The 18,444-nt window shown below is 38.8% G+C and overlaps 1 protein-coding gene across 8 annotated transcripts in view; it reads right to left on the bottom strand.

Annotated features, from left to right (window-relative positions):
* Positions 1-18,444, bottom strand: part of celsr1a (cadherin EGF LAG seven-pass G-type receptor 1a) — a 126,893-nt gene that overhangs the window by 33,928 nt on the left and 74,521 nt on the right. For 4 of the 8 annotated variants that reach the window (XM_051946259.1, XM_051946251.1, XM_051946264.1 and 1 more), the window contains exons 7-14: positions 18,119-18,199; positions 6,670-6,827; positions 5,220-5,383; positions 4,150-4,275; positions 1,704-1,870; positions 569-754; positions 367-483; positions 90-264 (exon numbers count right to left, since the gene is read on the bottom strand). In XM_051946259.1, the coding sequence (XP_051802219.1) occupies positions 90-264; positions 367-483; positions 569-754; positions 1,704-1,870; positions 4,150-4,275; positions 5,220-5,383; positions 6,670-6,827; positions 18,119-18,199 (1,174 nt within the window). The remainder of the gene's footprint in view (positions 1-89; positions 265-366; positions 484-568; positions 755-1,703; positions 1,871-4,149; positions 4,276-5,219; positions 5,384-6,669; positions 6,828-18,118; positions 18,200-18,444) is intronic. The other 4 variants (XM_051946270.1, XM_051946255.1, XM_051946265.1 and 1 more) reach the window with 3 other exon arrangements.

The raw sequence follows: 18,444 nt of genomic DNA, 5'->3' as shown, positions 1-18,444 counted from the left end.
TGCAGGACAGACAGTTCAAAAGGATAAACGTCACCCAGAATCTTGCTTAGGGTTTGTAGTGAGTCAGGGTTTATGGATGTGGGTGTCACCTGGATCGCAGACACAGGTGTGGGTGCTCCAGTCGTCGCTGCAGTGGCTGTTCTCAGGACAGATGTTGGAGTCGCAGGGGTCGGCGAGGTCACAGCCATCTTCAACACGGATTTTCAGGCCCTGAGCCATGTTGATGTTGGCCACGTTGGTGGACGTCTCGCCCATACGGACCCCCTGATGGAGAGCACACAGAAAAACAGAGGGCAGGTAAAGAAAAAGACAGAAAAAACCCCCAGAAGAACAATGGTTTATTTTGGAGGGCACTCAGACACCCACCTGTATGCAGCCAACAAATCCTTTATTGACATGGTTTCCATCTCCAGGCAAACCTCCAACATGAAGAGTTTGCAGCTTAAGGCCTGGCAGCTCATTACCAATCTCCACCGACTTCTGCTTAACAACAGAATTATCAGATCTTCACTTTATTTCATCACTTTCTGTAAAACGTACACACCTGGTGATGTAATAAGTCCCGTACCTGGTACATGCCGTAGTCCAAGGACACAGCAGCCATGTATTTGATGTCTTTTCCATCTTTGACGCTTCTCAATTCGAACAGTAAGTGGTGCCACTCGCCGTCATTGACACGAACCTGAGGAAAGTTCAGCGACGCCACCAGCTGCTGCCTCAGCAACACTTCCATACGGACCTGCTGCTCACTCACCTGTATAGTAAAAAGAAGGAAAAATGTAATGACAAGACTGCAACTTCAACTTTACAACCTCTTGCCTCTTTAGCGATTTGACTTTGCTCACTATAAGTTTCTTAAAGGTCCCATATTATGCTCCTTTTCAGCAAAGGATTAAAAACCTCCCATGTCCCCAGAATGTTCACAGAATTTTCAGCTCAAAATATTGTAAACATGGTTCATTTTATCATGACTGTGGAACTCCGGGTTCTCGTTCTGTTCTAATTAGGCTGTTTTATTTTCTGTAGCTTTAAATGCAGTTGAACTTCAGCTGTCCACCTGTCCTTCAGGAAGAAAACTCCCTCTGAAGAAACAAGCAGATCTAAACACAATTTCCATCCTCTTTAAATTTTGCTCAGCTTTACAGTTTCCACAGAGCTCTGATAGGTCATTGCACAAACAAAGCTAATGGTAACATTAGCCACATTAGCAACATGCTAACAGTAAGGATTTTCCTATTTTTGTGCTGACATTGCCACCAAAAATAAAAGTAATCCAGTTGATCTTCAGTTCCTCAGATACTGGGAGTGCATGAAGACTCTTGCTCATGGTTGATATATTATTATTATTATAACAGAAGCAGCTGTAGAAAGTAAATAAATCTGGTGGACAGTGATGCAGCTACACATTCCTGTTGGTAATGCAAATTTTTAGCTCAATGAATGTTAGTTCTTCCCTTTCTACACAGAATTCAATAAAACTGTAAAGCTGGGAGGGTATCTACTTATCTTGGGCTAGAGAAATGGCAATAGTGTCCTTATATTCTTAGAGCTTCTAGTTAAGAATTCCTGCTTTTGAAGACAAACAAACTGCAATAAAAATGCATTTTCAGCCTTTGGACCTTTACGTCAGCTATGAAAATACACATTTTAGAATAAATACACTGCATGCTGATGATATGTTTTTCTAACATGCTGTATCTCACCATGAGGTTGATGGTGGATGAGGGTCCAGCGTTGGCCTGCATCAGGGTCCCAGCAGGCTGCCTGGTCCGGAACATGAGGCCCATGTACCAGGGAACAGCCACGGTGATGTCTGGATCGCTCCAGGATACCAGAGCCTGGCCGTCAAAGAACTGAGGAGACGGCATCACTGGAAAAAGATGGGACAGGTAGAGGCAAACGAATCAGACTGCAGTCAAATCTTGAATAAAGCTAAGCTTTAAATGAGTTTAAAGATGCTTTGAGGAGCATTTTACAGACTAATTTGGGTCACTGAAGGTCAAATTTCATAGTACATCTAAATGAAGGAGCTGTTGCAGGTACAATCAAGTTTTTTCCTGCATGTGATATAAATACTACTTTATCTCTAAAGGATTATTTCTAAGTAATTATTAAACAGACATCCGGTGTCTGGAGACATTCCGAAAACCCTCACAAAATCCCACAGACGTGACGCATTCGGCATAAGCTCTCGTAGATGTCGAAACCTCTTTGAACAAAGCAGTGGTCAATCTTTCAGTAGAGCATCCTCCTGTATAATCCTCATCGTAGTATACTGCACAATCTGTATGTTCTCTGCTCCTCAGGGCACATATTTGAACCAAAGTCTTCCCAAATACACTCATACACATGCTGTAATTACGAGACAAAGCACATATTTGTTCCAGGTAGCAAGTAACTTTAGAGGTTTTAGTCCGACTACTTTACTGAAGCTTAAAGCACATGCAAGAACAGTCACTCTACAGTTTTCAATGACTTTAGCAAGAGCCAGGACTTCACTTAATACACATATTACTCTGTCAGAAAAACAGACAATTCTTCATCATTTCGCAATTTTAAACCTTATGTTTCTTTGTTTTCCAGCACTGGAAAAAAACAGCTCTACATACTATAGACATTTTATTTTTCATATTTTAATTTATTTCCATTCTTGTCTTATATCTGCTCTGTGTTACACTGCCTGCAGTTCAAGTTCATGTCTTTAATTTTTGTCATGTGACTGTTGGTCGCAGCGGAGACATTAATAGCTTCACAGTTGCATCTAAGAGTGCAGAATATTTTGTTTTTTTAAAGAATTTGGTTGCAGTAAATGGTTTATTTTTGGTAATTTTTTACTTATGAGAAGTGATTTTGATGAATTATCACAGCTTTAAGTTTAGATGTGGATCATTTTGCTAATAAAACAGTACATCACAGATGAGCAGCTCAAGGAAAGTTAAAAATCTAAAGATTCTTTCAGTTTTTTTCAGTTTCTAGCTCTGATAATTAGTATAGTTTTGGCTGTTTATTTTTAAAATAGCATGCCTTTCAAACCCACCGGTGGGTTTCGGAGCTCAGACGGTTTATCTTGACTGACGCGAGTCCAGAGATCCAGACTTTAGAAGTGGTTTCCAGTTTGTTATGCGTTTATATTCAGCCAAAAATACATGGTTCGTTTTCTTGAAAACCGGTGTTAACTGCAACCCGATCTAAAACCACTATAATTCCAACAGAATGATCTAAAAGAAGAAGAAAACTAAGCTTGGTAGGTGACTTCCACTGGGTTTCATGTCTGTCCAGTCTGGATGATTTTGGCAGAGTAATTTACACACAATGAGAACTCTCCTGTTTCTCACGTGGCAGCGAAACAGTGTGAAGCCTCAAACCGAACGTGTCAACAAGCGGCATGGCGGCCAAGAAGCTCTTCCCGGCTCGCTGTGATCCCGGCCCAGTTCAGATACTGGATAGCCTGGCATTGGCTGGGCGGCTACCTCATAACACAAGAAGGTATTCACACGTTCACACATTGTCTGGAAGCTCGCCCTGAAGCAACAAATCAAAGTTCTCTGCTTACCACAAGAAGAACACGAGAGGGGCTTACGGAGTGTAAATAACAACACCGTTGGCAGCCAGAAATGCTTTTAAGTTACCTTCGCTAACAAGGACATTCATGACCCCTCGCTGTTTTTCTATATATATATATATATACAGTGTCTTATGTATAGACGAGCTGCTAGTTGGGTCAGTGTGATTTTTTTTGTTTCATCCAGTCAGTCGACATTTTGACAAGTGACTCAGAGTTTGTCCTCTGTCCAAAAAACTCCAAACCCGAGGCCATGTTTAGCGGCTCAACAATAGCGGGCAGAGGCCTTGTCTTCACTGTGACTTTCCATGAGTCAGAATGAGTCAGGGATGGGTTTTCTCTTATCCCATTTGATCTCCCAAACGCACACTATTTTCTGGAAGACACTACTGCCGAATGTAAACACAAATGAGCTCACAGGACAAGCAAGCGGACACATGCAGGCTCAGCCGGCGATGTGTCATTTTATGAATGCAAGATTGTGTAAATGTGCAAGCAAACATCCTCAGCATGAGATCTATTACTTTATGGTGGTTTAATTACTAAATTACACGGTGCAATGTGCAAAAAGCTCGCACGCTTCTTACCTTGTTCGCAGTTTTTGCCTCCGTAGCCGGTCGGACAGTCGCAGCTGTAGGTGTTCCACTTGCTGATGCACACTCCTCCGTTCTGACAAACTTCATTTAGGCAGAAGTTTTTCTTTGCCGCACAACCTGGACATTAAACACGCAAAAATATGTCATCATCTTGCGTGTTTCTATTGAAATGTTACAGGAAAAATCCAAATATCTGTCAGTAAGTCAGTTTTAAATCTGTTTCCATGTTAAATTAGGCTGTTTCATGACTGATGCGCCCTGGAAAATCCTAGAAAATTACCATTTAACTTTCAGCAGGAGAGTTTGCCAGAGAAATGAGAAAAATGACATTTTTTATAAATAAGTTAAATAAATAAAAAATATCAGTTTAAGTCTATTGAGTCAATAACACATACAGTCACATAAATTATATAGTCATCTGTGTGTTAAATATGTGTTTCTATAACAAAACAATTTTAATTTGTCAGTTTTAAGTCAGCTTAAGCGCTGGATTAGGCTGTTTCATGACTGTTGTGTCCTTGAAAATCCTGGAAAGCTGGTATATAACTTATTCTTGACTACTTTAATCAACAGGGGTGTGTCTGAGAAATGAGGAATGTTTCTACTGCTCCAGTTTAAGTCTACTGAGTGACTAAAACATGAAAACACAGAAAACATATTATCTGTGGATTAAATGTGTATTTCTGTGCAGAAAAACTCATATTTGTCAGTTGTAAGTCTGTTTAGGTGATGAATTAGGCTTTTTATATGACTGCTTGCCCTTGAAAGTCCTGAAAAGTTAGTATATGATTTGCTACTGAAGATTTAAATCATCAGGATAGCTTATCAGAGAAATGAGGAAAGTCAGTTTTAGTCTACTGATCAAATAACACATAAAAACACAGAAAACATTATTATCTGTGTGTTAAATGTCTAGTTCTGTGCAGAAAAACTCTAATTTGTCTGTTTCAGAGTTGAATTAGGTTGTTTTATGACTATTTGCCCTTTAAAATCCTGTAAAGTTGGTGTCTAACTCGCTCCTGAGACTTGAGGAATGGACTACTACTGAGTGAACATCCAACCTGCTGTGGTGCCGTTGTTAGCGATGTAGCTCGCCATGTCGATGGGTTTGCTGTCGATGCTCAGGTTTCTCATGCAGCCCACAAAGTCTCTGTTCCTGACTGGAAAGTCCTCGGGCAGGTTGGGAACTCCACCGAGCAACAGAGGTCCAGTCAAGTCCAGCGACCTGAAGAAGACACAGATAAAAAAAAACTCTATATATGATCATGATAAATGCTTGGATTGCTCATAAACAGAAATGCATGAAGCACATATGGATACACGCTTTGGCAACATTGATAATTAAGAATCTAAATAGTAAAATAAATCCTGAACTGTGTCCTCAACTGACCCCAGAGACTGTGACTGAGGTGCAGCTGTAACCCTCAGTATGTGACGTATCTGAAATGAGGTTTTAAGCCGTCACAAGGCCACTGTTAGCATTTCTCTCAGGTTGAACATACTCACTCTCTGAGGAAGCTGATTACACTCAGAGCTTCTGAAACACTCAACATCAAACACCAAAGGGCTTTAATGTGGACTTAATATGGTGCAACACAGCATAAAAAACATGAAAGAGTTCACGTATGTAGCACAGACAGCGTTCCTCTGCTGGGAACATGAAGGATCTATATTTCTTTACTGAGCAGTTCTGCAAAAGCACCGCTGCACTGTTTCCCAAATAATTCAGTAAGAATTTGTATGTTTGAATATGAACAATGTGATTTATTCACTTTCCAAGTGTAGCAGTCAATATATGTTGAAATATATGGTGTAATTTGTGACTTAAAGGACATTTTTATTCCAAGTAAATGTAAATAGTAAACAATGACGTACTCTTGAAACCCACAACAAAATCACTTCATAAATCCCTTTTAGCAGCTTGACTAACTGCTTTGAAGTTATATATAGTTAGAGTTTTTCTAGTTATGCAAGAGAAATGAAAGATTTTTGTCCAAACTGAAAACTCTTGGTTTGTGCTTTAGTTGGGCACTTCTGCAGGTCTGCACAGCAAGTTTGAATTTTCCAGCGTGACACAGTTAAAGCATCGTCTGCTGCAGGTTTCTGAAGGAATGTAACCTCATTAACTCTCTCCTCAAGCTTTCTCCGTCTCCACCCTCTACTTACTGAATGTGTCTCAGCACGCCGACTCTACTTAAGACTCATTAAAAAAAAAACAAAAAAAAACTGTCACATTGTAAAAATAAAAAATTGGTTAGTGTGTAGTTAAACACACAGTAAATCCTTTAAAGCCCGTGTTGAGTTAAGCTTTTAGTTCGCTTGTCACGTCTGACAGCAGAGAGGCCACGAGGATGAGCAGAGATTAGAAAGATAAAAGGAGGATCGAACGGTAGAATGTGAGTTGTGTAATCTGCTGTAAATGAAGGTAATTTAACAGAGTGCCTCGAAGGTACAAGATATTCATCTGACTGGTTTGGGTGCAGTGGAGAGTGTAAAGATTTTCCATCTTACTTCTTCTGTCCGGTCTGAGTGCCCTGAGCGGCGCAGGAGTAATTGCCGATCTGCTTTCCGAAGCGAATCGCCATGGAGATGTCGCAGTCGTCCACGGCGACCATGGCCACCTTCTCTCCGGAGGGTCCGTGAGGGATGCCCAGACGGCCGATGTTAGGCTGAGAAGTAAAATAACAAACAGCTGTTTAAGATACAAGAATATAGAGCTTCTCTGCTACAAGAAAGAACATCAATTGTCTCTTTTTGCCGGCATGAGTGCTCAAAGTGAAGCCCAAAAAAGGCCACATTTACACCATTTATCTCAGCCAGAAACTGAAAACAAAAACAATTGCTAGATTTTCATCTCTAAAATGGTCCATGAACTAGTCACCTTGACATTCTGTTGGAAAACGTGACCAAATCCCAGTATAAATTCTGGATACTTTATTCTACAAGTCTCACTTAAAAAAACACCAAAAATAAAGTATTTGCTTTAACTGGATTCTGTAAAAAACTTTAAAAAAATCTGTGCTCCCTGGGACAAACATGAAACCTTTAGTGATACAATTACGATAAACAGTCACAACACAAAAAATCATGGACTTTTTGAGTAAATTCGGTTTAACTGCAGGCTGTGTTTACATAAAAAGCAGTTAGTATGACAAGACCGGTATGGAAAGAAAATCAAAATAAAAGCAGCAAAACATCCACAGTACGTGACATTCTGTTGGAAAACTACCTAAGGTCTAACTAAATCTAAGTTGTAAGTGTTACATTTCATCAAAAGCAGTTTATTCTTCATGTATCATTTAAAAATGACAAAAATAAAAGACTTGCTATTACCAAATTCTTGAAATAACAGAAACAGTTCTGCTCTCAACAGCACAAATGTGAAGCCTTTTGGGATTCAGCAACAACAAACAGTGACATGAGAAAAATCACAGACTTTTAGCACTCAGTTGAACTGCAGGCGGTGTATACACAAAGCGTCTAGGAGACAATATGGAAACAAATACAACATATCTACATTATTTGACATTCTGTCGTAAAACTAACCAAAAACTCACTAAATCTAACCTTTAAAATGTGATATTCCATGAAAACCATTAAATTTTAACATATTTCATGTCAAAATTAGGCAAAAAAAATCACTAGCTTTTACAAAAGACAAAAAATATCTACACTCGCCACCACAAATGTGAAGACTTTAGCGTCAAAATGATCTTCCTCACAGTGCATTGTTGTGGGACATTACCTTGACTAAGTGAATTTAGCTAAAATATTTAATGCCCCCCCCCCCCTTTCTTTTCCATCCAATCCGAGGAAGTTGGCCAGGAACAGCAGCTCGATCGGTGTGGGTCAGCGCTACACAAACAGCATCTAGCTTGACTTTAGCCGACTTGGAGCGCGAGCGCAGAGGCCTCGCTGGGCTTAAAAATGACAAAAAGCCCCATTGTGCGTTTAGCTCACACCTAATGATTACAAAGTAGGCTAATTCCTCCATCAAGGCCTGCAGCCGGCGAACGCTGATCTGAGAAAATGTGGATCAGCTTAGAAAATCAGGCCACCAAATCGCTTTAGTTTTTTTCTAATATCCAACCTGAGAGCGAAGTTCAGTGGAGCGTTTCCTTCACAATAGTAGAGCAGGAGCAGAGATTAATTCAGAAAATGCTTCCACTAATTATAAAAAGATAAGTATAGTTGATGGCAGTTTTTTCCAACGTATTTCCAGTAAAATGACACTTTTTACTTTATTTTCTGCTGCTGGGGGTCACTTGCAATCGATGAAATGATCAATTAGCTCACTCTGCTTTCTCTCCTGTCAAAAAAGTAAAACTCTAAACTATAAAAACACACATTGCAGTGCAGCATTTACTCAAAAAACATGTTTTACAGCTAAACAACTGCAAGAGAGACTGAGATGGTGCATAAATACAGCTCCATGTTCAAAAACAAAAGACAAAGACAGATTAATGAATGCTTTATGCCAGCTTACTTCAGGAAATTTGTTGATTTGAGAAAATGGAATGCAAATCAACAGACAAGGAGAAAAAAAAAGAGTAGAAACACAGTGTGTGTGCTCATGTATTTGTCTCCTACATAAATAGGATTAGAGTAATGTGATATCGCTGGGGAAGAGACAAGGCGAACAAAGGAAGGACAAAAGAGGGGGAAAAATAGGAAAGAAAGCGCGACAGACAAAAATAGGGAAGTGGACCAACCAGAAAAAAAGAGACAAAAGAGAAAATAGCAAGAAAAAAAAGCAGCATAGTTCTGCTCTGCTGTCTGTTTTGGCCCAGGTGGGCTCCGGTCCGGCCACAGTTTCTAACCCACTGGGAGTTTTATTGTGGTTTGTCGCTGCCCTGTTTCCATGGATCCTATAAAAAATTGCTTTCACACTTTCCAAAAGACATACAGGAAGCACAACACCTCTGACGCCAGTGGTGTTGTCTTTCTCTTTCATATCTAATCTCATTTGAACGGTCATTAGTTCTCTTTTTTCCCCATTAACTCTGAACCCGAACACCTGCACGATTGTTTGAAAGGCATATTATCCTGAAGAAATCACAAAACTGACACCATTTGTCTTCACCAGAAACTGTAAAAGCAAAAGAGACCGTCAGATTTTGAACTTTTGAACAGTTTTTGAGCTACTCATCTGTGGTGTTGTGTTGGAAGACTCAACCAAAGCTAAAAAAAAATTATATTTCATAAAGATCACATTTTTTTTACACTGTAAAATTCACCAAAAACAAACCATTTGCGCTAACCAGATTCTGTAAAAAGCAAAAAATTACATGCTCCCCGGCACAGATGTGAAGCCTTTAGTGTCCCAGTTTTGATAAATAATCATGTGACAAAAAAATCAGGGAATTTTTGGCTGAACTCAGTTGAACTACAGACTGTGTATAAACAAATACAGGAAACTAAGTATGGAAACAAAATAAATATGCAAATGGTAAAATATCTCAAGTCTATACAGCGATCATTTTTCTCATTTTTTTGTATCAATAACACTTGTGGGCACTTGGAAAACTATTGTACATGTTGATTCCATTTCTATTTTTTTGTAAAATAAATAAGCAAAGAAATTCGACATAGTTTTTACTTCAGTTATGATTTATGTCATAACTATGACATACTGCACAGAAAACATCTGTAAGTTCTCTCCTCTTATAGCCATGGTTGTTCTGTTTCCACTGAGGTGCAGAACTTTATATCGCAGTGAAAAATGAGCCCACAGTGAGTACAAATGTGACAGAAGCAAAAAAAACGCCTACTGTAGAACCTACTTGGGATTCAGAGGGTTAAAAGATGAATTAGCTGGTTTACAAATTATCACAAAGAATGAAAAAGGTAAATCAAAATTCCATTCCGTCCATGGAAATGTCATCAAGTGTCTTTTGTTGTAAACAGTCCAAAACTGAAAACACAACAATGTAAGACCAAGAAAAAGCAGAAGATTCTCACATTTGAGCAACAAGAATCAACAAAAGTTTGATTATTTGTTTTAAAAAACACTAACCGGCTCATTCTTGCATCTTTAATGTTCATTTTTAATTCTAATAGCTAAAATTATACCCTAAAGAATGTGACTGACGCACAGTGAGTCATGCTGTTCATTCACAGCGCCCACATAAAACACCTATAGCCTCACCAACATGTGTGTCACTAACCTATAATCACCTTGTATGTGGAACTTGTATAGCAATCATGCTGGTAGGAAACCGCACCCCGTCCCTGGCGACCTGCCAGTTAACCCCCAGCACAGGTAAATCCAGGTGTATGTCTACCCCCACCTCCTGATGTCACCATGGCAACCACAGACACCAGACAGCCAGGTAACTCTTCCCACCTCCTACTGCAGCAGCGCTTAAATTCATGTTTTAAAAACATCTCTGATCGTTACAAGTGTCTTTAATGCTTTAATACTGCTGTAAAATGTGCATGAATGTCTCCTGTGGGTTTAATAAAAGATGTTTTGTTTTGAAAAGCAGAAAAATTTGGGGCCGAAAGTGTAGAAAACGTTGGCAGAGAGAAAAATGAAACACAAACAGTCGAAGAAATTCAACAGTTGTGAAGGAAAATACATTCAAAGCACAGAAACACAAGTTAAAAGTGCTGCAAACTATGAGCTGAATTGCTCACGAGTAGGAAAAAAGTCTAAAATCGAATAAAGGAGGAAAAAACTTCAATAAATCGCACACAATGTTTCTCTCGTTCACTTTTGTGGTTTTACCTTTTTTCTCGGCGCCCTTCCAATTATGCAAACTTTTATGCAGAAGGGAAAAGAAGTTGTGTCCAAAATTTTACCCTTCAACTATTGCAGTATTGGAAGATGTAAAAATTCAAACGACTGAGTCAAACAATGACTCAAATTTCTTTTCAATGGGAAAAAGGAAAAAAACTGTGAGAAAGTTCGACAGCGTTCGTGAATAAATGATTTGCAAGGGCGACAAAAGGCAGTTTTTCTGAACGTGTAGTAACTCTGATTACGGTCTTATCGTGCCTTTTGAGCTCAGCCGAGTGAGGAAGATGACATAAAGACGGAGAAAGATAAGAAGCAAAACAGGAGAGAGAGCGACAGATACGCAGATATTGGACATAATGGACCCGCAAGTCAAATCCTCAGGAGAGCTGCTGTTAACTGATGGACCGACACACAGAAATAGTCACAGTAAGTGATAAACTGCATGTAATTCGTATGTAGCATGTAGGGGAGAAAGGAGAATTAACAAAACTATTATGTATACAGTCACAATGTATCAATATTGCATCCTGTTTTAGTGTGTGTGATGTTCTGAGAGCAAAAATCTGCATTTTGTTGAAAATGGCTGACAGACTCAGCCAGAAAATAATCCACTGAAAGCAATTGTAAGTAATAAAGTTATAAGTTAATTAAGCTTCTAACATGTAGTTACCAATGGGAAAGTTTGTAATTTACATCAATTTAGCTACTTCTCTAGGGTGCACATACATAACCAAACATGGAGTGAAAATTAAAAGCACACGAGTGGAAACAAAACTTCAGTGCGAGAATAATGATCAAAAAATGGATGCAAACCCTGAAAAAAATCTCCTCCCCTCCAACTTTCTTACAAGGATCTTAGGGTTCCTTCAAACTGGAAGTCTTTTCTACAACATCATATGAGTTGTTTCAACATAAAATTGCTTTTCATGCAAAATAAAGTCAATCAAAATGCAGTTTAGTTGTGCAGGGATGCTTCGGAAAGTGACAGAAATTACTCTAAAACTATTTAAAAAGTTAGATTTTTGTACTTTAGGCAAACACAAACACAGCTTTGAATCATTTCGTCTTCAAAATATACGTCTTTTGAGTGACTTCAACCCTCCAAACCCAGATTTTCCTTACAAATCTGCCACAAATACACCTGAACAGTGAACTGAGAGCGTCTGTTAGCTGTGAACTCGTCCTGTACGACTGTATAGAGTTTCAGGCTTATTTCTGACCCCTGGTTTTAAAGCTGGTCGGGCCCTTGGCTGCGAGGGGCCCCATGAGAGTCTCTGATTTACCCTCCGCCCGGCTCCTGAAGATTCCCTCTCTTTAAGGTGTCGTCTCCAGGGGCGATAGGCTTGCCGCAGCCATGGCAACGCACTTGATCCCCACGGCTCGCCACAAAAGACGAGGACGCGGGCGCAATACTCAAAAAAGAAAAAAATTTCTACCGCACACAGACACCTCCGTCAGCACCTGTCAAACCAAACATGATAACTCAAGCAGCCCTGCAGCAGGGATCAACACGCTCAGATTGAGTTACAAGCAGGACGAGAAAACACCTTCAAAAAGAGCAAATAATGACTCGGAAATACGGGTTCGGAGAGGATGTCTGCAGACTGCGTTAGAGCGTGTATGTTGAGTGAAAGAGCTTGTGTTTGTGTGTTCGCAGGAAGCGGCGAGCGACGCTGCAGACGGCCGACGCAGTTCATTTTCACCATAAAGGAAGAGGGCCGTACAGTCTTTTATTTTTATTCGCGCCGCCACAGGAAATACCATTGTTGAGCTGGATATTACTCTCAATGCATGTCTGAATGCCGTTTCTTGGTGATTTAAGCCACAAAAAAAGAGCCCAAATGTGTTGTTGTTGCCTTAAAAGTTTCGGTTAAAGGAGCCAAAGTAAACTCAGGCACCAAACCAAAACCAACATCAGATTTTTTTTTGGAGTCCCACCTTCCTTGCGGCTGCAACAAACACCGTCATGTCCACATTACCTCACCTGCCCCGCGGCCGTGTAAAACTAGAAGAGTGAATTATTCAAACACACAGCTTCCAAAGAGCTGAGATGTTCAAGCCGATATGTTACTGCTGTCTTCTATCTATCAGAGCAGCAGATGGACAGCAGCCTTTGTTGGTTCGCAGCTTTCAAGAGGTGAAACAAATGTGTGGACGACACACAAAGTGAGGTAACGGTAACCGTATACGATCTGGACCAGTTTAAGGAAATTCTTCTACAGCAGCCTGGATGCTGGTAGAAATGGGATTCATGTGTTTCCAGCCATGGCTTGTCTCTTTGACGTGCTTTGCTTAGTTAATCTGGAGCTGTTTTCCTGCTTTTCGCTTACGGTTTGTTATTGTTTTGCACAGTTTTTGCAGTTTGGGCTAGATTTTGGGATAATTTGGGACATTTTGAAGCTGTTTTAGCTCGATAACATCGTAGTAGTGTTTAGATTGTCCCCTTATCGTATGTAGCAGTGCAATGATACTCCTATTTCAGTCGATTTGCACTGTTTTAGGTCAGATTTTAAGATGATATTGATTACGTTAAAGGCTTTCTGATGTTTAAGTACCATATTTGCCAGTGTGCCTTGCTGAAAACCAAAGGAGACGCAGCAGCTTTTGAACTCTGGAAGTCTCTTCTTAATGCACACTTCTATCGTGGAGCTTTTCCTGATTTTATTTGAGTTTTTATTTAATTATGTGACGATCGGCATACGTTTGTCTGTCTGTTGGCAACATTACTTAAAAACGGACCAACGTATTTGGATGAAGTTTTCAGGGACAGTCAGAAATGACACAAGGACCAAGTGATTAGGTTTTGGCAGCGACGCGGCTTATCGTCTGGAACCACGGATTTGTTAAAGTTTTCCGTATCATTGCGAGATAGCGGCACTGTTACTATGACTATAAGTGAACACAACTGCAGCTAATGATAATTTGCATTCATTTTCTGAAAGAACTGATTAGTTGCATGATCTATAAAATGGTGAAAAATGTTGATCAGTGTTTCTTAAAGCGTAAAATGAGCTCCTCAAATGTCTTTTTGTGGCCACAACCCAAAGATATTCAGTTTACTGCCAAAGAGGAGGAAAGAAACCAGAAAATATTCACATTTAAGAAGCTGAAATCTGTGAATTTTGACGTTTATCTTTAAGAAATACAAAAAATATTGCTGATTAATTTATGAGTTGATAAGCTGTGAAGCACCCACATTCCCTTCTGTCATAACTTAGTATCTGTGGAAGAAAAACTAGATTTAATCCTTAAAAATCTTAAAAAGTACAACATAAATCTAAATCTGAGGCGGCAGCAGCTGTTCACTGACCATCTAATCTTTATCTCACAGAGAGAAAAAGTGATTCAAGATCCTCAGGAGTGATGCTAATGTTTAGCAGTAAAACGCAGTGACACAATAAAACCAGAGCTGATAGGGATCATATACAAGATAAGAGACACATAAGTGGGGAAAGATAAGAGAAGAACTGGAGCCAGAGAGGCGAGATGTGGAGGAGAAGGAAAACAGAGCGGCTATAAAATATAAGGACGATTCCAACTTTATTTCTATACTTCATCAGCACTTTTATCTCGTCTTTCCACTCCAAAAATTCCTCTGACTGCCTGTCTCAGTGTAAATAAGAGGTTTAGGTCATGCTAGGTGAGCCATGGGAAGTTTCCTCCGTTCATCGACACTGTTTCACATCACAGCAGAGAGAGAAGTCACGTAAGAAGGTTTGTAGTGACAGATTTATCAGATTCATCTTCATTCCTCCACGACACGACACTGAACACATCTGCTGCCTTACTGACTCGCTCTGCTACGCTGTGAAAGTAAAAGTGTAAAGAAAGTGTGGAAATCTGCAGAAAGGATGCCAGAAAAAAGCATGTAAAGCAAGAGTGGAATACTGTACAATTCACAAGCTGTAAAAACTGTGAAAAAGCTGAAACTATTATGTAAAATATTTATATTTTGAGCTGATTTAAATACAGTAAAGTCGTGTAATTTTAGGGTCAAACGTAGCTTCGGCATTTTTTTGAGTGGACATGTAAATAAATACTTTTTTTCTTGTACTACTTATTATTTGTAATTTATTGAAACAAGAAAAATTGGTAGCAAATAATAATCTTAATGTATCTTTACTAATTAAAAAATATAAAAAAAACAGTATTTTCAGATTCTTGATATAGATTTTTTTTCTTTCAATTAATTTTTGAAAGAAAAAAAATTAAATGTATTTTTGTGGATTTAAATACATTAAAAATTTGTAATTTTTACAGTCAAATGTTGTATAAAAATATGTAAAACTATTATTAAAAAGCCACCATTTTAAAATTCTTAATATACATAATCTTTCAAACAATGTCAAATATCTGTAAGATAATGTTATTTATTTATTGATTGATTTATTTAAGATTAAAATCTGTCAAATGTTGTAAAAGCACATATTGCTGTTTCAGTTTTGGCCTGTTTTTTTTTTTTTAGAGTAAACATATACTTTCTCATCATACCACTTATTAAACGTAATGTAACAAAACAGGAAAAATCTGCAAAATAACAGGAAAAAAATAACATTTTTAAATCTTTAATACACACACATTTTTTTCAAACAAAATTGTGTGTTTTTTTGCTGATTTAAATGTCGTAAAAAAAACATTGTAATTTCATAGTCAAATGTTGTAAATAAACAAATTACCATACATCAACTAACAATTTTTTAATGTGGACATTATTTAGATACTATATTAGATCATTAAATACGGATGTTTTTTTAAATTCTGGATTGTTTTTTCATTTTTTAAATGTTTTATTTTTACAGTTAACATGTAATTTTAAGCTACTGTTCACTGATCTGAATAGTTACTATCTATATTTTAACAAAACGGGAAAAATCCATAAAATAGCATTAAACTGTTCAACAAATTTTGGTTAAAAACTGCTGAAAACATTCTTTTTTCCAGTGTAGATGATTGCACACATAGATGTCTGCATTAAACACACCTTGGTGACACCGGCCAAAACTTCAGAAGCCTTAAATTGGGTGTCGACATTCACTCCATTCATCTAATATCTCTCTATTATTAAGTTAATTCTCCAATAAACAGAAACCTCTGAGAATCTCAGTGTGACACAAAAGGAGATGAAGGATCTAAAATGAAATAAAAGACTGAACTGAGGTGGCGTTTGCCGTCTGCCTTCATTACAACAAACGTCTGCCATGATTCTGAGCGTCGTTAATCCAGAATGACAGAATCTGTGAGTCGCTCCGTCACTCTGCTGCCAAAGAAAACACAATTACACCTCACAGGGTGTCTGCAGAGCTGCCTGCCAAGATATCAGACCTGTTTATTTCACCTGAACAAACGTCTACAGGAACTGACAGGTGAGCTGCTACTGTGTCCTTCCTGCTTCTGTACCAACATTTTTAGATATGAGACACTTCTCCAGGAAGACAGAGATCAAGAACCCAGCAGACAAAGATGCAGAAGACTGACACAATTTAAACACATGGAAACGCAGCAGTCATGAAATTTCTCATGTAGACAGAAATATTGTTCTCTTATCACTGAAAAACATAAAATCTGTTCCCACCGCTCACATTAGGATGACAGCATCATCCACAACTACAGTCACAATCAATTCCCCCCAAATTTGATAACTTTCTAGATTGATTTCTATTATTTTCAGTCAATTATTTATGCTACATGTTGCTCAAAGAAAAGAATGTGAAGTCCAGGTTTGAGATTCAAGGGACCCTGTTGAGTTTTTATGAGCAGTCGCAGCGCTGTGGAGAAAAACTGTTTGTGCACAAACAGAGACGGCAAAATAAATATTCCTTCCACTGGTAGACGGCAAGTGGTAGCAACACGCAAAGTATAGCAACAAGTCAACAAAGAGGTGAAGAAGAAGAGAACATTAATGTAAGTATGGTAATATTTAACACATTTAAAAATTGGAGTGTTTTAGTAAGACTTTAACCATCTGAAAACACACACACACACACACAAGACTAAACCATTTATCAAAGCCAAAAACTGTAAAAACTGAGAGAATGGTCAGATTTCCAACTGTCTACTGGTTCTTGAACTACTCATCGGCAACATCTCTTTCAGTCAGGAAAATTAAGCAAATGACGCTTTGTTTCATTCGACCTGCTTCATTTCAAGATTCAATAAAAAATGCACCACATTTACTAGTCCAATTTTTTAAAAAACAAAAAAATCTACAATCCTTCACTCCACTCTGAGGTCATTGGTGACTGAGCTGTGAACAACAGCCAAGTGACAAAAATTTTAAGACTTTTCGGCTGAACTGCAGGCAGTGCTTACACATAAGAGATCAGAGAGAAGTATGTAAACAAATACAAAATGTTACATGTACCATATTTTTTGCATCTAGTGACCTTTTTTTTTTTATTTTGCAGCTTTGGTAAAACCCGGGAGCACTTTGGAAAGCAATGTACAATCTGATTCTAGATATTTTTTGAAAGATACAAGAGAAAATAATTTCAGAAATGTATTACTTTTCTAAAATTATAACTGAACCATACTGCACAAAAGTCATTTTTGACCTACAAGTATGGGAACGAATTAAAGTGTATATCTCAACATATCTGTACAGGTTTCTGTGGACACTTTGTTTCAATTTCTGCCAACAAATAATCAAACAACTTGAACTGTTGCTCTGTTTTAATAAATGATTTATGGAATTATAGCTGTGTCATATTAAACAAGTCATTTCTGAGTTATCTCTTCTACTCATGGTTGTGTTGTTTCCATAGAGGTGCAGGACTTTACATTCTAGTGAAAAATGAACCCACAGTGAGTGAAAATGTGACTGGAGAAGAGTTCAGAAGATTAAGTATTTAGAGAGACGATACGCAAACATAACTTTTGCTTGTTTGCAATAAAACTCCACTGTAAAGTCATGAAACAGTCAAGATGTGCTTTGAGGCTTTTGGAAAGTTTTCTCCAAAAGTGGCGCATCGAATCTAAACTTCATAAAGAAAGTGAGACAGAAGAAGACCACGAACCTTCTACAGCCAAACCAACAAACCAAAACCACACCAGCTACTGCAGCATCTTCTAGTCGCACTAAACAAGAGCCAGCACCGAGTTGTGTACAGCAGAGTTAGTCCAATAGACTGTACTAGAAGAGCAGAGCAGGACTAAAATGAGACCCAGTGAGGTGGGGGGGGGAAGCACCAGTTGGGGACTAGGCTAGAGGTCAAGGGTTACCTCCTTCTGATTGAGCTCCAGCCAGGCGGTATAGAGCGGGAGGCGAAGAGCCCCGCTGGAGTCCACCAGACTCCCCCCTTCCTGGGAGAGAGACACCGTGAGAGAGAGACACCGCATTAGAGCCCACAACCAACCAGTCACATCACGTTCAGTCATGCAAATGTGCCATCGCTGCAGAAGTTCTTCAATTAATTCCACTGCAAGCATCTTGTCTTGCTAACTGTGTGACAGAAATACTTCACGTTCGGTCACATTCGCCGACGATAACGACATCCAAAGCTAAACATTATTTCCTGCGCGCCCACTTCTGAAAACACCTCTCTTCA

Source organism: Acanthochromis polyacanthus, chromosome 1 (assembly GCF_021347895.1).
Source record: "Acanthochromis polyacanthus isolate Apoly-LR-REF ecotype Palm Island chromosome 1, KAUST_Apoly_ChrSc, whole genome shotgun sequence".
Taxonomy (NCBI): Eukaryota; Metazoa; Chordata; class Actinopteri; family Pomacentridae; genus Acanthochromis; species Acanthochromis polyacanthus.
This window is presented reverse-complemented; position numbering and strand designations above follow the sequence as displayed.